The sequence below is a fragment of the Lemur catta genome, chromosome X, assembly GCF_020740605.2.
Source record: "Lemur catta isolate mLemCat1 chromosome X, mLemCat1.pri, whole genome shotgun sequence".
NCBI lineage: Eukaryota > Metazoa > Chordata > Mammalia > Primates > Lemuridae > Lemur > Lemur catta.
In genome coordinates this window covers 65,194,216-65,215,614 of record NC_059155.1, presented here as the reverse complement: position 1 = coordinate 65,215,614, position 21,399 = coordinate 65,194,216, and the positions used below count along the sequence as shown (strand labels likewise).

General features: G+C 35.7%; 1 protein-coding gene across 2 annotated transcripts in view; it reads left to right on the top strand.

The window, feature by feature from the left end:
* FRMPD4 (FERM and PDZ domain containing 4) overlaps nucleotides 1–21,399 on the top strand; it is a 773,033-nt gene that overhangs the window by 15,263 nt on the left and 736,371 nt on the right. For both annotated transcript variants that reach the window (XM_045538893.1, XM_045538895.1), the window contains exon 2: nucleotides 16,339–16,468. In XM_045538893.1, coding sequence (XP_045394849.1) covers nucleotides 16,441–16,468 — 28 coding nt within the window. In that variant the 5' untranslated portion in view covers nucleotides 16,339–16,440. The remainder of the gene's footprint in view (nucleotides 1–16,338; nucleotides 16,469–21,399) is intronic.

The following is a 21,399-nucleotide window of genomic DNA, read 5'->3' as shown; positions in this document are numbered from 1 at the left end:
TTAAATGAGAGAAGTAACCAATGACCTCTTAGAAGTCAAAGAGGCCACTATAATTTATAATTTAAAAATACACTCAGAGGAGCCCATTCTGCCATGGTCTTTATTTTCCCAGTATCTCTTGTCTTCTAAACCCAGAAGGACTACATATTTCTTTCTAAGTTCAGAGGGGCTCTCGGAGCCTGTTATTGGCACCTTGTTCCATTTAGCGTGAGTGCCTTTTCCTATCTATTATTATTATTGGGCTTTCCTTCCCTCTTCCATCTCCTTTCTCCTTATCAAAGCAGCCAAATAGCACCAAGGCAGCAGGACTAAGGGAACAGATATTTGTATTAATAGAGGGGATAAAAAATAAGCATGTGCAAATGGCGTCATCGCAAGTGGAGTGGGAGGTAGGGTGTTGGGATGAATGGCATTAAGCAGGAGTATTACAGGGTCAGGTGGCCCAAGTAAGAAACCACGTTGGGTCATCCAAGGGATTACTTTCTCTCCTTTCTACCTTCCCTCTTCTTTTTTCCTGATTTCTTTCCTTGCCCTCCCATTATTTCATTTCCTCTCTTTTCCTGTCGGCCATTCTGTCCTTTCTCTGCTTTCCCCAGTTCTTATTATTCTTCTTTCCTGTAACTCCTGCCCTATTCCCAGTGCTATCACTTGCCATACTGTGCAGGAAAAAGTTAACAGAGCAGGCCTGACAGTGCTATCTTTAAAAGGCCTTCTTTCAAGGTTGGTACTTGTCTGGCACCTGGGAACTTTGCATTTGAAATCTTCTCTAAGTAATAGATTGTTTTGCCCACCTGGGGCATTAAACACCTGCTTCCTTCTGGGAATCTAGAATCTTTGTAGTTGTGGCAGATCATTGTGTCTATCTGACAAACCCCCAGTACAAACTCTGGACTCTGAGTCTCAAGCAAGCCTCAATGGGAAGAAACAGTGCACACATGTTACTACATCTCACCGTTAGAGGAAGGAACACATTCCTTTCTTGTGTGAGGAGAGAACATAAGAAACGTGTGCCTGGATTCCTCCAGATGACCCCTGATCTATCTTTTCCCTTTGGTGATTGATGTAATACATTATAACCATGAATAAAACTACTTCTGAGTCCTGTGAGTCCTTCTAGCAAAGCACTAAATGTATGGGTCTTGGGACCTCTGAAACAAATACTAAAGCTAATGTTTTGCCTGGCCCATCTTTATCACCTTCAAACTAGTATTTAAAAGTCAGATAAAGGATTGCTGATTTTTTACCTTGTGAAAATTATTACTATTCCCCATTGGGAAGAGACTTATTTTAAAATTACAGGTGACAGTGAATGAAGACTACTATGTCCCAGGCACTGTGTTAAGTACTTTACATACCTGTATAATTTACACAACTCTGTGAGGTAATAATTATCACTTTTTCTTTGAATGTGAGGAAGTGGACTCACCAAAGATTATAAAGATGGGAGTTGGAGGAGACAGGACTTCAATAGTATAGTTCAGTTTAATGAACAACTAATATATACTAGGCAATGTACTAGAGACACAGGATAAAATGATAAATGAAACATAAAACAAGCTATGGAGTTGTTTAGGAAGGAAATGGACAGACAAACCTAATCATTAAGATGAGCTTGAGACAAATATATGCCTGGGCTGCTATGGGATTTGAATATAAATCTTTCTGATGGCAAATTTATGCTTTTTATTTTTAATGTTCATTATTGCTATATCCTCCCTTTCTTCTAAATGAAATGCACATGAAGAAACTTAAAAGCTCTATTTTGTTCTTGAATAATTCTTATTAGGTTTTGAAATGTAAAAGAAGTATGTGTTCATAATAAAAATGTCTGACTGTTCAAAAGAGTGCAAAGTGGAAAGTCAAAATTCACGTTCTTTTTCAACAGTTTCCCTCATTCCATTTCCCAGGGCAAATGACGTTAACATTGTCTCGTTGTCCCACTCATTGCCTAATAGTGTGAAATATCAAATAAAAAAATATGAGCCCAACAGTATCTAAATTTAATCCTTAAAATAACAAATCATTTTCCTCATAGCCTTCCTGGGCAGAGTTTAAGCACCCTAACTGCCTGTGACCATGCTGGACTGAATTTGCATTTCTGACTATGAATTATATTTTATAATAGTTTATATTTCAGTTCATTTTTAAACTGAAAATGAAATGTATTTCCATACATTTCATTTTCATTTTTAAAAAATCCTACTGGTCAATTCTTTCAGTTAGGCATCTCAAATATTTATGTTGATGTGGAATTTTGAGGAAATTATTTTGGAATGTCCTTGGATTCAGTTTTTCTAGAAGCTGAGATTTCACATTTCTTCTACCCTTGATCTGAAAAATCTTACTTTCCTAAGAATGTGGTAAAAGAATAGGGTGACAAAAATAGATTCATGCTCAACTATTACAAAAATAGGTGATAGTGGGTAGAAATGATAAATTATAGTCAGGAATAATAGGGGGGTCATGATTTATGTTAGGACTGGAGGGAATCTTAGAGCTCACTCAGCATGTCCCCTCATTTTGCATGTAGAACTCTTCATACTGCTAATGATGAAAAACAGAAGTGAATATTAATTTACAATGAGAATACAGTTTGCAGTTGGGGGCTGGATTTTTATTTTTTTGTTTTTTTATCCTAGAGGCTATTTTTGTTTGCCTCTAGATATGAGTATTCTTGTGTATGTTTGGGAAATTTTCAGCAGTACAAGCTGAGTAATTAATGAGTAGAAAAGCCATTATGTTAGATCTGATTCAGGAAAATGACCTAGTCTCACCAACCTTATTCCTATGAATTTAAATCAAATAAGTTCAGTTCAAATTAAATCATCAAAATCTAGTACAGATTCTTAACCTATATTCTAAGGTGCTTTTCATACTATGGGGAACAAGACCCCCATCATGAAAAATCAGAAAGCAGTATCAGAGCTCAAATATGAGACACAGGCAAAAGGTACTATAAGGATATTCATATATTTTTATGAGCTAAGGAAAGCACTTTTCTTACTTGTAAAATAAAGATTTTAGATTAAATTGACCCAATGTAAATTAGTAGAGTTGTGTAACTATCATCTCAATCTTATTTTAGAATTTTCCCATTACCCCCCAAATTTCCCTTGAGCCCATTTATAGTCAATTCCCACCTATATGCTTCCCATCCCCACCCCAACCAGGTCCAGGCAACCACTGATCTGCTTTATATATCTACAGATTTTCCTATTGGAAATTTGATATGTATGGAATCATGCAATATGTAGTTTTTTGTGTGTCTACCTTCTTTTATTTAGCACAATGTTTTGGAGGTTCATCTATATTGTAGCATGTATCAGTAATTTGTTTCTTTTTTTTGCTGTATAATGTTCCATTGTATGGACATATCACATTTTGTTTATGGAATCACCAGTTGATGGACATTTAGGTTATTTCTACTTTTTGACTATTATGAATAATGCTGCTATGTACATTTGAATACAAGTATTTGTGTGGACATAATGTTTTTATTTCTCTTGAGTAGATTCCTGGGAGTAGAACTGCTGGTTTACATAATAAGTTTATGTTTAAAGTTTAAGGAAACTGCCAAACTATTTTATAAACTGGTTGTACCATTTTAAATCTCCACTAGCAGTATATAAGGGTCCTGGTTTCTCCAAATCCTCACCAATACTTGTTATTGTTTATTTTTTATTGTAGCCATTCTAGTCTGTGTGTAGTGGTATTTCATTTTGGTTTTGTTTTGCATTTTCTTAATGACTAATGGTTTTATACATCTATCCTTTCATATACTGATTAGTTATTTGTAGGTCTTTTTTGGTTAAATGTTTAAATCTTTTATCCTTTTAAAAATTGGGTTGTCTTTTTATTACTGAATTACAAGAGTTCTTTAAATATTCCATATATAACTCCTTTATCAGGTATATGATTTGTAATATTTTATCCTAGTCTGTGGTTTGTTTTCTAAGTTTTTAATTATGTCTTTTGAAGTGAAAAATATTTTAATGTTCACAAAGTCCAATTTATAAGTCAAAGGTCATGGAGAATTTTTTCTGTTTCTAAAAATTTTATAGTTTTAGCTCTTATGTTTAGGTCTAGGATACATTCTGAGGTTTTTTTTTTTTTTTTTTAGTAGAAGGAAAGAGAAGTTTATTAATTTGCTAGCATATGAGGAGGTTGGCAGACTCCTGTCTCAAAGTACCAACATCCTGCTTCTGAGCAGAAATGCAGAGCTTTTAAAGGTTCTGATCAATCCCATCCTTAGCTAAGACGATCTCATGACCTCCACCCAGAAAATTCCCTTGAACCATCTCCTGTGGCACAAAGAACAAAAGACATTCCCCTGCCCCTCCCAACTACTGGCCTGAGGCAGTGATGCAGGCCCTAGTTCTCTAAAAGGAGTGGGAGATGTTTTAAAGAGACATAAAACATTTTTGTTGTTTTTTCAAACCATTTCTTCTGTTACATATTCCCTCCTGTCAATATTACCCTTCCATATCTATGGGAGAAGGGGTGACTACTGAGTAAATTTTTGTGTACGGTATGAGGTAAGCCTCTTCCTCCCTCACTTCCCTTCCTGCACCATGTGTTGACAAGGCTGTTTTCTTCCTCATTGAATTGTCTCAGTACTTTGTTGAAAGTAAATTGACCATAATTGGTCTCTCAAATCTGTTCTATTGAACTATATGCCTATCATTATGCCAGTCATATATTGTCTAGATTACTTTAGTTTTACAGTAAGTTTTGAAATTGGATATGTAAGTCCTCCAATTTTGTTCCTGTTTTTTCAACAATATATTTAACTCTTCTAGGTCTTTTGCATTTCCATGTGAATTTTAGAATCAGTTTGTCAATTTCTGCACAACTTTCAGCTGAGATTTTGATAGAGATTATATTGAATCTATAGATCAGTTTTGGGAGAGTTACCATTTGAACAATACTGAGTCTTTCAATTCATAAATTGGAATGTTTGCCTAATTGTTTATATTTTTCCCTAATCAGCAATGTACAAATATTATACTTCTTTTGTTAAATTTATTCCTAAATTATTCATTCTTTTATATCAGATTGTGGATGGATTATTTTCTTAATTTCCTTTTTAGATTATTCATTGACAGTATATAGCAATATAATTCATTTTTATATATTTCTCTTGTAATTTGCACACTTGTTAAACTTTATTAATTCTAGTAGGTTTTTTGTGTAATCTTTCAGCTTTTTTAAACGTGGAATCATGTAATCTCAAGATAAATGCAGGTCTTCTTTTCTAATCTGTGTGTATGTGTGTGTTTAGTCTCACTGCACTAACTAGAGCCTTCAGTATAATCTTGAGTAGAAATTGGCAAAGTATGCATGCTTGTTTTGTCCTTAATCTTATGGGAAAAGTTTGTCTTTCACTACTAAATATGATACTAGCTCTAGGGTTTTTTTGGTGACCTTTCTCAGGTGAGGAAGTTCTTTTCTATTTTTATTTTATTGAGAATTTTTATCATGAATTGGTGATAGATTTTGCCAAATGTTGCTTCTGCATCTGTTGAGATGATCACATGGTTTTTGCCCTTTCTTCTATTATTATGGTACATTGAATTAATTGATTTCCAACATGTTAAATGTACTTTGCATTCCTAGGATATATTCCATTTGGTTATCTTGTATAATCCTTTTTATATGTTGCTGAATTTAATTTGGTTATATTTTGTTAAGGATTTTTGCATATATGTTCATAAGGGATATTGGTTTAGAGTTTTCTTTTTTGTGGTATCTTTTTCTGGCTTTGATATTGACTTCATTGAATAAGTTGGGAAGTCTTGGCTACTTCTCTGTATTCTGGAAGAGTTTATGAAGGTTTAATGCTATATTTTTTCTTTAATATAGAAATTTGGCTATAGTATATCTCCCTTTCTTACTCCTTCTTTTTTACTATTATTGTCACATATATTGTAACTCTATATGTTATCAATCCTAGAAAATAGCATTATAATTTTTCTTATGTCTTTTAAAAAAGTTTATAGAAGAAAGAAGAAAATATATATTTAGAGTCTTTTATACGTACCCACATATTTAACGTTTCTTATGCCTTTCATTTCTTCCTGTGGATTTCATCTACCATATGATGTCACTTCCTTTCAGCCAGAAGGATTTTCACTAATATTTGTTGTAAGGCAGATCTGATAGTCATGAATTCTTTTAGTGCTTGTTTACCTGGGAATTTCTTTATTTCACCTTTATTTTTAGAGAATATTTTTTCTGAATACAAAATTCTTGGTTGACAATTTTTTTTATCTCTTCAGCTCTTAGAATATGTTATTCCACTCTGTGACAGTTAATTTTATATGTCAGCTTGACTGGGCCATGAGGTGCCCAGACATTTAGTCAAACATTACCCTGGGTATGTCTGTGAGGGTGTTTCTGGATGAAATTAACATTTGGATCAATAGACTGAGTAAAGCCAATTGCCTTCCCCAATATGGGTGGGCCTCATTTAATCAATTGAAGACCTGAATAGAACAAAAAGGTGGAATAAGAGGGAATTCCTTCTGCCTGACTGCTTTGAGCTGGGATATTAGTCTTTTCTAGCCTTTGAACTTGAACTGAAATATCAGCTCTTCCTGGACCACCTCAAGCCTGCTAGCTTTTGGACTGGAACTTGCGCCATTAGCTCTCCTGGTTCTAGGACATTCAAACTTGGACTAGAGCTACACATCTGCTCCAGTTTGCCTACTGCAGATCTTGGGACTTTTTAACTTCCATAATCATGTGGTTATCCATATCATAAATCTCTTTTATATAGAGAGAGATTTATATATAAAGAGAGATTTACATATAAAAGAGAGATTTATATAAGATATATATGTATGTATATCTTATTGGTTTTGTTTTTCTCGAGAACTCTAATAGGCACTGCTTTCTGACCCCCATTGTTTCTGATGAGAAATCAGCTATTAATCATACAATTTTTTCTTTATATATAGTGATTAGTTTTTCTTTTGCTATTTCAAGATATTCTATTTGCCTTTTTGTCTAGTTGTGAATTTCTTTTTTTAAATTAAAAAAAATTTAGAGATAGGGTCTTGCTCTATTGCTAGGCTATAGTACAGTGGCATGATCATGATCTCACTGCAGACTTAAACCCCTGAGCTCAAGCAATCCTCCTGCCTCAGCCTTCTGAGTAGCTGGGACTACAGGCACACACCATCATGCCTGGCTAACTTAAAAAAAATTTTTTTAGGACACAGTCTCTCTATGTTGCCCAAACTGGTCTTAAACTCCTGAACTCAAGTGATCCTTTCTTTGTGTTTATCTTACTTGGGGGTTGTTGAGCTATTGCATCTGTAAATTAATATTTTTAATCAAATTTAGGAAGATTTTAGCCATTATTTCTGTGAATATATTTGTCTCTTTCTTTTCTCTCCTTTGTTACTCCCATTATGCATGTATTATTACATTTGATGTTGTCCCACAGATCTCCGGGCACTCGGTTTGTTTTTCTTCAACATTTTTTTCCCTTTTCATTCTTCAAATAGGATAGTTTCTATTGATTTATGTTTAGATTTGCTAGTCTTTCTGCCAGCTTAAATCTGCCATTGAGCCCATCCAGTGAAATTTCTGTTTCATTTCTTGTAGTTTTCAACTTCAGAATTTCCATCTGGATATAATGACAATCTCTTTGTTGAGATTCTTCATTCATTGATTTATTGATATCATACTTTAATTATTTCCACATGGTTTCCTTATCTGTTTGAACTTATGCATAATAGCTGCTTTAAAGTCTTTGCTAAATCCAACATCTGGAGATACTCAGAGACAGTTTCTATCCATTGTTTCTTTTCCTCAATTTGGGTTACTCTTTCTTTCTGTTTTGAATACTGTACATATTAGATCATATGTTGTAGCAACTCTGGGTTCTTTTTTTTTTCCCTAGAGAATTCCTGTGCTTGATGATTGTTCTCTTTTGGTTTGTTTTGTTTAGTAACTTTTCCAGGCTTAAATTTGTGGAATTGTCCTACCCCACTTCTTACTCTTAGATTTGTGGCTGTTGATGTCTCTGCTGTTTTTCCCCCTTATTTTTATTTTTTAACCTGAATTTCTAGGTGTTCTCCTTTGTCTGCATAACTTAATGTTCAGCCAAAGATTGGTCAGAAAGTTGTGCTTAAATATTTTTAGTCAGTAGGATTCTGCTATGTGCTGATAAAATTGTTTGTGGGCAAGGGACTACATTCAGTCTATTTTCAAGTCTGCTCCAACCTGTTTTGTTTTTTCATTGGACCCTATTGCATCTCCTTTGTGCATACATGAATACTCTTTCAGCCAGGGATGCATGTGTGGTTTGGGCCCACTCTAGTCTCTGCTGTGCATGTGCAGAACCTCCAGTCAGTTTGGGAGAAGGCCCTATGAATAACTCATTTCCAGGAATTCCCTGTTAGATTTCCTAATCTGACAGTATCTTGATTGTTGCAAACAAGACTGCCACTTCAGGCTATCAGAGCCACTTGTCTTCCCTGTTCCCTTGCAACCAAGATCACCATTTTAACTGACAACATTCAATATCTCCTACAGCTAACATCATATTCAATTGCAAAAGACTGAAAGCTTTTCCTCTAAGATCAGAAATAAGGCAGGTGGGAGGGGGAGGAGGGGATGGGCTGGGTATATACACACCTAACGAGTGCAGTGCACACCATCTAGGGGATGGACACACTTGAAGCTCTGACTCGGGTGGGGCAAAGACAATCTATGTAACCTAAACATTTGTACCCCCGTAATATTCTGAAATAAAAAAAAAAGAAATAAGGCAAGGATGCCTGCTTTCACTACTTCTATTTAACATAGTACTGGAAGTCCTATTCAGAGCAAAAACAAAACAAAACAAAACAAAACAAACAAACAAACAAAAAACACAAACTAAGAAAGAAGAGTAAAGTACATCCAAATTGAAGGAAAGAAATAAAATTGTCTCTGTTTACAGGTAACATGATCTTATATGTAGAAAACCCTAAAGATTCCACAGTAAAACTGTTAAAACTAATAAATGAATTCAGCAAAGTTATAGGATACAAAATCAACACACAAAAATCAATTGCATTCCTATATAATAACAACAAACAATCTGAAAAGGAAATATAGAAAATTTCATTTACAATAGCATCAAAAAGAATAACAGACTTAGGAATAAAAGGAGATGCAAGACTTATATACTGAGGCTGGGCACAGTGGCTCACACCTATAATTCTAGCACTTTGGGAGGCTGTGGTGGATCACTTGATCCCAGTAGTTCAAGACCAGTCTGAGCAACATAGCGAGACCTTGTCTCTACAAAAAATAGAGAAGTTAGCCAGGTGTGGTGGCATATACCTGTAGTCCCAGCTACTCAGGAGGCTAAGGCAAGAGGATTGCTTGTGCCCAGGAATTTGAGGCTGCAGTGAGCTATGATGATGCCATGGTACCACCACACTCTAACCCAGGCAACAGAGTGAGACCCTGTCTCGAAAATAAATAAATAAGTGAATGAATAAATAAAGACTTAACACTGAAAACTGCAAAACATTACTCAAAGAAATTAAAGGAGACACAAATACACGGAAAGACATCTGTGTTCATTGATTGGAAGACTTAAGATGTCAATACTACCCAAAGCTATATACAAATTTAATGCAGTCTCTGTCAAAATCATAAAAGCATTTTTTGCAGAAATAGAAAAATCCACACTAAAATTCACATGAAATCTCAAGGGACTCTAAATAGCCAAAACAATCTTGAAAAAGAAGAAAGTTGGAAGTCACACTTTTGGATTTCAAAACTTATTGCAGAGCTACAGTAATCAAAACACTGTGGTACTATCATAAATACAGACATATATACCAATGGAATAGAAATGGGAGCCCAGAAATAAATGCTTAAATATATAGTCAAATGATTTTTTGCAAGGGTACCAAGACCATTCAATGGGGAAAGGACAGTTTTTCAACAAATGGTGTTGGAAAATGGGATACCCACATGCAAAATAATGAACTTGGACCCTTACATTATACCACATACAAAAGTTAACTCAAAGTAGATCAAAGATCAAATAAAATATAAAGATCAAAGAGAATAGGTAAGGTTATTTCAGAAGAAGAAATTATTCATTTCCGTTCCTATTCTATTCTTTGATTCCTTTCAGATTAATGCTAACTATCCCCCTCAGAGAAAGTAGACTACATTCATTTCTATAAGGTTTCTAGGACAAAGAACTAAGAAATAAATTTTTAATTTATTTTTGAGAATGGTTAAACTCACACCTTGGAATGTAGATTATATGCAGTTTACCTACAGTAACTTAAGTGTAAATATATACAAAAACCCTTTCTAAGAGATAGACAGTGGGGTTCTATTATTAACTTCTAATTCTTTATCACAAATAAGTTAATAAAATCCCTTCATCTGGTATGACTAAGAAAAGAGCCTTTGTTTTGGTCCAGTGGCAAAACTTAACTCCTCATTGGATATTAGTTGAAAATAAGAGTCCAGTCCATTAGGCTGCAAAATGGATGATGGGTGGGGTGGGGGTTGGGATATTCCTGTGTAGCCATTTCATGCTTACTATCGTCTGGGCCACATGATCATGCCTTCTATTTGGGAATTACTAATGTGTCAGTAGAAGGAAGTGGCAGCTTCATCCGTAATGTAGGCTGCATTCACTTGTTCAGGGTCTGTATCGTCTGGGCCACATGATCATGCCTTCTATTTGGGAATTACTAATGTGTCAGTAGAAGGAAGTGGCAGCTTCATCCGTAATGTAGGCTGCATTCACTTGTTCAGGGTCTGTGTTGAGAGAATATACTTTGTATGATTTCAGCCTTTGCAAAATTATTGAGACTTGTGTGTCTCAGGTGTCCTATAGAGTGTTCTGTGCATACTTAATCATTTTTTTAATTTTTAATTTTTTTAAAGCCAGTCAAATTTGGCAGTGAGGAGTTGTATACCAACTTTAGTGACACTAATGTTAATAAGTTCTGATAACCCACTACCGTCGTACCAGCCTCTGTGAATACTTTGAAAGAATGCTTGCTATGAAAACTCTTCGAGAAGAAAAGAATTTGATGCTAACTAAAAACTATCCTGTGAAATGCACTTTGAATCAGTTCATATGTCCTGGTGTAAATGAGGCTTCTTCCTATTCTCCTGACTAAGGTAAATTTAACAAGAAGATGCATTTATGATGTAAATTATTAAGAAAGCAAATATTATACTTGTAGAAATCCTTAAAAATGTAGCTACCAAAAAATTTATTTTTTTCTATTTCTGATAAACACTTGAAGGAATGGAAATTATATTTGCTTCCTCACCATGTTCTTCAACATTTGCGTACATAATATAGGCTTATTAAGGCCATTCCTATGCATGAACTGAACTATTAGACATACATTTAATTAAAAAATTATTCATTTACTGCACATGGGAAGAACTACACTTACAGACAAGGACAAAACTACCCAGGATATCAATTTTTATTCTCTGCAATATAAAGTGGTGATAATAGCCAAAAGCAGGGAGCACAAAGCTGCAAAGCACTGCATTATGAAATGTTTTGAGGCTTTATTATGTGGCGTTCAAAGGAAATTTCAGGTTTTCAAATGATGAAGTCTTATGAAATGTATGGACGTTTTTCTTTTAAATTTGGAATTGATCATTTGACATAGAATCTTGAGATAAGGTGGACATTTTATAGGATAATTAAAAAAATAAAAGTTACATTAGAACAATAGAATTCCTCAATTTTTACATAAAGGAAGGAAGGCCTCTTTCCAAGACTTTGTGTTCCTGCCTTTCCATGTTTTAGAAGCTAAGTAGTTAAGTTTGCTTTGTTGTACAATTTATGACTATTCTGGAAATAACATTGAAGCTCAAGGTCAGGTAGGATTTACTGAAATGGTTTTCTCTACATTTTTTAAGAGTTTTGCCTTTGGGGTTATCATTTCTACCATCCTGCTTTGTTCTTTCAGTTACATTAAGTGGTTTCCTCTAGGGTTGAAATGCCAATCCAACACTAAGACTGTACTCAAAACTCTGGCCCCAGCATCCACTCAATTCCTAGCTGCTGCTGCCACTTCAAAGGAAATGTTCATTTCTATTTCTTGACCTTTCCACTCTGCAAGTGTCCTTCTCCTTCTTTGGGGGTATCTTCCTATTTTGGGGTACACTCATCCTGCCCTCTATACTTGAGGTTTCAGACTGTCACTTCTGCTAACTTTGCTTAACTTTTGCATTGTGTCAAATGGCCAATTAATTGCAATAAGGATGCTCCTTAGACAACAAAATTAAGAGTACATTTGCTGGAGCAATTGAAATCTATAATGATAGGCATATATTTAAGAAAGAATAATTTCTAAAGTTATGGTTTTCTCTTTAAGAATGGGTTGCTGTGGTTCTTGGCCATTTTAATTTAAGCAAACTTATTATACATGGTTACTGTCTCTCAGGGTAATCACTTTTTTGATTGATATGCAAGGAGCAGAACTGCTTGATTGAGGATTGTCTATGGTATCTTGGCCTGAAGTTCAGCTTCTTCCAGGGTGTATCTGGACTGTGTGATTGCCACTCTCTGATTCAGGTGGTGTTTGCAATCCTGATTTATCCCTTGCAAAGCAGAATTTTGAGGCTAGAGAATGTCTCCTGATTATCATTAAAGTTCTCTTTGCTTAGATATACTTGGTTTTTCCAGGAAAAGGAATTGGCAACTTAGAGCCAGTTGGCAGCTGACTAGCTATTAGTATTGTGTTCTTCTCCCTCTGGGTGTCAGTTCCCTAAGGGCTCTGTGCCAATCACACTTTAATGATATTTAAAAGAGATGAATTGTCTTGGAGAAAAATGTTTCTGCCTGGGAAGCAACTAATGAGGTTCTTGAAATCTGATTATAAATGCACTTACGAAAGAGAGAAAAATTTTGTAAGTCAGTTTGGATTTTTCCTAAACTGAGTTAGTAATAGATGTTCCCTCATTGTTGAAAGTGATGTGAGATGAGTTTTAAGGGCTTCTGTAAATCTAAAATTCTTTGTTATCCTTGGAGATGAAGTTTGATTAATATTCATGTACCACTGGTTGTTCTTTTATTAAAAAGTTTACAAGGTTCTCTATTCACAAAAGAGCAGAATCAATTTGAGATTTTCTTTTTAATCTAGATGCTTGAATTCAGTTGGAATTCTTTCCAAAAGTATTTAATTAAAAAAATGCTTTAAGTAGAAAAGGAGTTACTCTCTGCTATGGGACTCTAAAATAATTTAATAATTTTATTTCTTTATATTAATCACGGTTATATTTGGTACAAAGGTGAAGAATCATATGCTCTAATATAAAGTTGACACTGAGGTCTGAGATAAGTGATATCTGAGGAAGAGGAAATAGATAGCTGAAAAGGTATTATTACAATCTTACATTTAAATCCCTCAAGCAGTAGTCATTTATTGGGTCAGTTTGCTATGTCACCTCATTAATACTGTATAGAACTCTCCATGACTGCAGCAGGAATGATGTCCCTTTCCAGGTTGGTATTTTTTCTGTTTTTTGTTTTTTGCCTTGAATGTTAGGATCCATTTTATTTTGGGTTTGATAGTTCCTGTTTATCTCATAAAATAAAAAAAGCACAAACACACACAAAAAAAGAAATAAAAAGGCCATTTATCTTTATTTTTAGTCCTGGACACATGGTATACACCAGGCCAGAATTTGTCTTTCATTACTTCATTCATCTGCATATTCCATTTACTGTTTGCATGGTATTATAGGAAAACACCCTTGAAAATAGGTGCAGCCTTTCCTGAGGTCTGCTATAGAGATAAAACTTACAACAACTAAAGCAAAAGAAAGTGTTCAGTATTCCCAGTGCTCACCTCCAGGTAGGTGAAGTCCCATGGAGGTTCTGAGATGAGAGCAAACCTTTCTACTAGGGTTGGGGTTGAGAGGATGTGCAGGTGAAGAGTTATGAGTACAGTCTTAGTGTTGGATTGGTATTTTACTTGGCCCTTAAAGATCAAGAAGGATCTTGAAAAGAGGGTTTGGGGTGAGAATAGCAGTACAGGGAGGAAGTAGCAAGAGGGAAAGCATTTTGGTGACTTATGGGGCTCATATGGGAACCAAGGGGGTAGTTAGACTATTTAAGGTGGCAAAAAAGTGCTACAAAATAAAGTTTACATGTGGATTCGGCAGAGATTGGGGAAAATTTGGATGTCAGGCTCAAGATTTATTGTATGGTATAAACTTCTGAATTTCTATATAGGACTGGTATAGGGGTGGGAGTGTTGGCCCCAATAATGCACCTCACAGACCTCCTACAGTGGGGAGCAATTGCCCTGGGGATCCAGCTCCTGCGCTCTGGAATCCCTTGTGGATCATGTTCCCCACCAGTGACTCAGCATGATGGGGATATTAAGGTGCACCATTCCAGAAGACACCCTTTTTGGCTGACCTTGGCTCAAGAACTCCCTGAGAGCTTTGCTGAACTTTCCTTAGATGTTACGGGAGCCTTGACTTCCACCAAAGTCAAGGTGGGTCTGTCAGCTCTGGTCTTGCCCAGCTCTGTCCATATTTCTCTTTATACAGGAATTTCTGCTAAAAAAAAGAATCCTTGTACATTTAATCTCATCTTGATGTCTGTATCTTTGTAGATCTGGACTGAGTAAGGTGTTTAAGCATAGCAACCTGGTTGCAGGTCTGTGGCTAGGGAATTTGTTTTAAAGCCGTGTTTGTGTGGGAAGTTCACTGCTTTTATTTAGATTGCATGGATATTTGAAGAGACTTTGATGGGAACTGTTGGAGATTATGGAGGTCTACAGCACCCCTGGGCTACCCTGGTTGTTGGTAGTGGGGAGTCATATAAAGTTTTAGATTATAAGAATGATGATGCAGATTATTTCATAGTTCAGTCATAAACCATGACTAAAGTCATGTACATTATGTACAACTAAAGAAAACGGATTTTAACACTGGTTAATCTAATGTAAACTAAAAATACTGAATAATAATTTCTGCCACTAGTTCAGTGCTTCTGACTTAGAAAGAATTGATGTCTTAAATGCTTGATGAAGACAGTTTAGAAATTTTTTTCTCCGTTATTTTTGTTCTTCACTATCCTTTAAATACATTTTATCAGGAATTACGGCATGGCTATATAATTTCTTACAATGCTCCTTCTTTGCATAATTTGTGAAAGAACTCTTTTGACAGCCAGAAATTACTTTGACTCAATTTAATATTAATAAAGATAGATGTTGAAGCTGCATCTTGTTTTCCTGTTACACAGCTTTGTGTTATGCTTTCTCTTGCACTGAAATAATTGTATATTTAGGGCCTTGCAGTTGGTTGCCTTGTATGTCATAGTAATGTCACAACTTTAGGTTGTGGCTTTGCTGCAGGTACAATTGGAAGGAGAAAATAGGCTGCCAGGCAGAGGAGGGAAAGACTGGATTCCCACAAATACTGTGGCCTTGGCAAGTCACACACATTGCATGGATCTGTGAAAATAACATCTACGGGAATAACTGCAATGAATAAGTAAAGACTGCTCGGAAAGCTAACAAGAGTGAAGGGATGAGGGAGCAAGCAGAGAGGAGCCTGGGTACGGACTGAGGGCACTTTAAGAGCATTGCATTGGCAGCACTAAAGGAATGGTTAGAAATGTGGGAGGGGTGAGATCAGAGGAAGTCACCTAGAGGATGCCAGAACCTGGAAGAGTATACCAAGACTCTGAATGCTCTAAGTAGAAGGGAAGAGGAAAATGGCCAGTGCTTTTGATTTGCATGCACAATTGAAGAATAGGAACTCTGGGTATCCCTTGGAGAAAGCATATGTTTCCTCATGAGTGACTGAGGGGTTATTGAGCAAACCAAAAAGTGGTCATGCCTTTTGTCTTTATATGCAAAACTATCCTGTCATTCCTTTGTTGCATGGGGAGTATTCTAGAGGATTGATGTCCTGTTTATCTATCAAGACTTCCACTCATCTGCTTTTTCACTAAGAACAAAGATGCATTCCAAAATTGAAAGAAGTTTAATGGACACTTTCCATTAACCTTACAGCTCTTCGATCTTGTTGACATTCTTGACAATTCTGTTTATAGTAAAATGTGAGTGTTTCCCCTCATAGTGAGATGGCTTTTTCCTCTAGTAAATGTTTATTCTTGTACAGAAAAAGGCAAAAAAAAGCCTTATAATTCATTGTTACCAGTTTCATAGGGTGGTAGAGGTAGAAAAGTCAGAACGACAGCCATCTATGATATTTCTAGAAGAATTTTTGCAGTAAGTAAAACCGAGTGAATTATGCTGTTCTTTAAAAATATGTAACACATTTTGTACAAAGAGGATATCATTTATCTTATAGGTAAATGGAAAAGAGACCAAGAGAAAAAAATAAATGATTTAATGACCTGGCTTTACCCACAGAGTGGAGAATAAAATACAAGAATCCAAACCCTGCCCTTCCATGTCATCATCGTCTTTGACAAATACAGGTGAGTTTTTTTTATTCATTTTGAGAGTTGACTTAGTGGCTATGGAAACAGAAAGGAGCCAAGATAACACTGCAGATCTGACTAAAAGGTTGTTTTAGGATTCTTGCAAATGTAATTATGATGGTATTATTTTCTTATGCATGAACATCAAAATATGTGACTTGATGTTTTTTAAAAGCATGCTTATATGAGTTGTATGTAACATATGAAGCTGTGCTACACAGAACTAAATCTCCACAGCAAAGACAACTATGAAAATACCAACAGTGGTAGCTATAATTTATGGAGTACTCATTCTATGTCAAGCATTGTGTTAAAGTGCATTCCGTAGATTTTTCTAATTAATCCTTATAACAAGATTAATTAGAGGTAAGTATTTTCACTATTTTATGAATATGGAAACTGAGGCATAGAGAGACTAAGACATTTGCTGAGGTTCATGTATCTAATATGACTAGTCCAGGTTTGTTTATCTCTCTCCAAAGTTAGTACTCTTACCCAGGGCAGGTTGTGTAACTGGCAAACTGAGTGGTGGGTAAGATAAACCAGGCAATTTCACACATTTGATTTTTCTAAAAGGCTATCCAGATTGTAGAGTGAGTCAAATTGAAGTGAACCAATTCATACAAGTCTTTGACATTTAACCATTATATGGCCTGGTCTTATGATGTCTTAAGTTCATTAGTCACTTGCTTTGGGGACAAGGATTTCACAAAGTAGGTATAGTTTTATCAAAAACCAAAATTTCAGGAAATTGAGTTTTAAAGATCTAATTGGCTTTTATTAGCAATTCACGAACTTGGCAGCATCCAGTCTACAAAATAGAAAGGAGCTCTGATGAGCTGAGCAGAGGGGTTGGGCTTTATAGACATTAAAAGCTGAAGAAATCAGAAACAAAGAACAAAAAGCAGATTGGTCATTTCAAAGTTACTTTCCTTATAGGGAATCTTGTTGATTTAATGGGACTTGTCTATCCTCTTTCTCCTGATTTCTCAGAAGGTCAGCTCTTACAAGTAAACAGCTTAGGTTTCAGTTTGGTGATTTGGAATCTTAGCATGAGTGACTCCATTTGGGGTTGGTCTGTTGAGGCCTAGTGCAGGAGTTCAGTTCAAATCAATGATATCCCTTAAATTTTATTGAAGTTTCCAGGCTGATAGTACAGGTAATAAAGGACCAAGAACATTGGGTTTAGGCAATAGCAGGAGAAACAAGATGAAAAAGAGTCCTCTGTTCTGGGATCCTGGAAATTCACAGGTGGCCACTGAAGATCCAGGGTAAACAAATTCTGTGAGCTACAGTGATTGTCTCCAAACTTATTTTTCACACATTACCTCAGTAAAACAAATGGTAAGAATGTCAATATAGATGTGTGTCTGTGTATGTGTGTATATGTATATATATATATATATATATATAATATGTGTGTGTGTGTATATATATATATATCTTTACAAATTACATACATATACTACTGGATTAATATGTTAAGAGATCTTAAAAGAGGTTTTTAAACATGCATCAAGTTTACTAAAATTTTATTAAGTAATTGATAGAAGGTTATCTCATGGCTTTTAATATTACTGAAAAATATTGTAGTGGTTTGTTTACTTGGTCTGGATGTTTTAGTTTCTCAAATATTTTTCAAATTGTGGTGACCTCATGCTACCATTAGCCAATTTTCAAGGGGAAAGTATGCATTTATGTTGAGATCAATGGTTAACAGTAATGGATGTTAATCCATGTTTCAGATAATCTTCTTAATTTTGACTTTTTTGTGGCTGGTTTCTCCTTGGATCTGATTGTATCAGTATTTTACAAACTGCATGTCACAACAATCTATTGGTGAATTATAATGTTAATAATTACTTTTTTAATAAAATAGAAGATAACATGTCAGAGTACATTACTAATAAGAAAAACTGTCATTTCGGTTACATACCTGTATCTATTTATATGCCAATATATACATGTCTAAATACTGAATCATGATATGAAATATGGTGGTCAAACACTTTTGAAAGTGTTGAATTAGGTCATTATTGTTTTTACACAGGACTTGTAGCTGTTGAAGGGGTTATGTTAATATTAGGAAAAGAAGAAATGTAAACTCTACTATTTTCTTGCACTGTCATGCTTGTATTATTAACACTACTTCCAATCCTTGATTCATTTACATAGAGCTTTTAAAGCTGTTTGTGTATTGTGAGAGGGTTCACTTAGTTACAACTAGATAATATAATCTGTAAATTCAGTTAGCAAGACACATATCAACTGCAACAGAACAAAAGTTTTGCAGGTGCCCGGACAGACCCCTTGATGACTCTTTACCTTAGGAAATTTCCAGTAGCGTACCTAATTCATGACCTTCAGTCATCCTAACTGAGAGGGGGTGCCAGTGGCAATCATTATATGGCCTAATTAGCCAAGCTTGATTTCTTTCTTACTGTTTTAGACAAAAATTACATTTGTATAAAAGTGCTGATATTTTCCTGCTGCACCCCAGTGGGTCATCTTGGGTCATGCCCTGTGGAGCATGTCCCCTGCTTTGTAGATATTGACTCATAGGCATGCTGGCCAGGGGTTGCAGTGACCTCTGTTGTGTGTTGTGGCCTTATCTCACACCACTCTTGTGCTTATCTGCCTGCTTTAGTCTAACGACACTGAACACACCAAACAAGTGCCTGCCTCGCACATTTACACCAGTGTTTCTTATTACCAGGATCCCTACGAGGCTGGTTCCTTGTTATCATGCAGGACTTGTGCCAAAAGGCACCCTCTTGGAGAGGCTTTCCCTGCTCACTGTATCTCATATATACCCCTTCTGACTCTCCACAGCCTCCCCCCACTCTCTATTCCATTACTCTTTTATTTATTTATTTTTTCACAGAACTTACCACAATCTATTTAATTCCCCTTCGCTCTACTTCAAACTCTTCTAGAATGGGACACTTGTCTCTACTGTTCACCTCTATATCCCCAGAATATTGCCAAGGCTGATAAATATTTGTGGGAAGGTTCAGTGAATGTCTCAGCACTTCTCCTGTCCCTCTGCTTCACTTGGGCCAATCCCTTTGGATCTCCCCTTCTCATTTGTTTCTGAAAGGGGTTCCTCCCCATCATATCATTTGTAGAGATACTGTATTAGGAAGGATGGGGTGGTAGGAGGTGAACCAAATGCTGTGAGAACTGCCTGGAAGGAACATTCATGGCCCAGATATTGGGGATGGAGGCTCGTCCTGGAAATCCTTATGGCTCACGTCTGGTAGTATTAATAAAATGATCAGGCCACCTATGCATTTGGGAACACAGACCTACAAATGCAGATATAGTGTGCTATTATCCCTAAAGGAGATCAAATTTTTATGTCCCATAGACAATTTCCACAACCAGGAATTTGATTTCCAAATGGAGATGTCTTCTTGAAACACAATTAGTAGAGACTGCTAAGTTTTATCCCTTCAGATAAACACTATAGTCTGAACTTGGAGTCAACTGTATCAGCTATAACAGAATCCCCTATCATCCTGCCTCATGTCTTCAATGAATAAATAAATAAACAAACATAGGAAGTCATGGAGGCTGGGTCTGGCCTGGCTCTGATGTTATTCAGTTGTGAAATCTACCTCAGGGTTTGGTAAACTGTGGCCCATAGGCCAATTCCAGGCCACCACCACTTTTCATAAGTAAAGTTTTGTTGGAACACAATCATGCTCATTCATTTCAATATTGCCTTAAGCGCTATAAGAGCAGAGCTAAATAGTTGTGAGAGACTGTATGGCCCACAGAGCCTAAAGCATTTACTATCTGGCCCTTTACAGGAAAAGTTTGCTGACTCCTAGGCTAGAGAACGTCGTTTAACTTCTCTGGGCATTGATTTTGTCATTTGTAAAATGAGTTGGACTTAATGGTGTCTGAGATCCTTTTCAGAGCTCGTGTTTGGTTTCCCTGGAATCTAAGACATTGCATCCATAAGGAAATTCAAGGTGATACTGATTTAAGGTCACACTCATCATCTTCTCAGAAAACATATGATTTCAAAAAGTTATGTTCTCATCAAATGGACATAAAGGTTTTACCACATATATCTCAAAGACATATGGAGCGTTCCAGATTGAGTTCATTTCTGTGGTTTGGTATTTAAGTGCTTGGAGCAATAGAGTTATTATGTGGCTTAGTACCTTCCCGCTGCTTTCCCCAGGGGCTTTACTAATTGTAAAGTAACTCTGAGAACTCCAGATAAATGAGTTCACTTACAATCTATAATGCTTTAAGTGTAGGTCTGGCATATATTTCAAAATAACTAAGGTAATAAATTTCAAATGTCTCACCATAAAAAATGACAGGTAAGTGAGGCGATAGATATGTTAATCAGCTTGATGTAATCATGTCACATTGTATATATATCAAAACATTACGTTGTATCCCATAAATGCACACAATTATGATTTGGCAATCAAAAATTATATCAATTTAAAAAGAAGTGAAAAAATAATGTTAAATATAACATTCAAATCCCAACTGAATTTCTCTGCCTTGCTATGAGGTCATTTATGGGCCAGATAAGAAAATTATTAGTCAATAACATATCACAGGAGAAAAACTCTGGTTTGGGAAGAAAAATTCTGTCTTGATTAAGTTAGAATTGATTATATTATCTTGATTTTTCTTATTTTGGTTTAAGTTATAAATACTTTAGTAAAAAGCCTCATGGATACATTTTAAAGATCATTAGATCTGCAAAAATTTTGTTCAGATCATAAAATTTACATCGGCTATTTCTTCCTGTATTTGTCACCCTGTTTCCTATTATTATTGGCTGCGCCCTATATCATGGGTCACAGACTATGAGCATCACCATTAGATCATGTAGTCAAGGGTTTCTAACAAACTGTACAGAAATAAGTAGAAGACATTGAATTTTTATCTGGGGA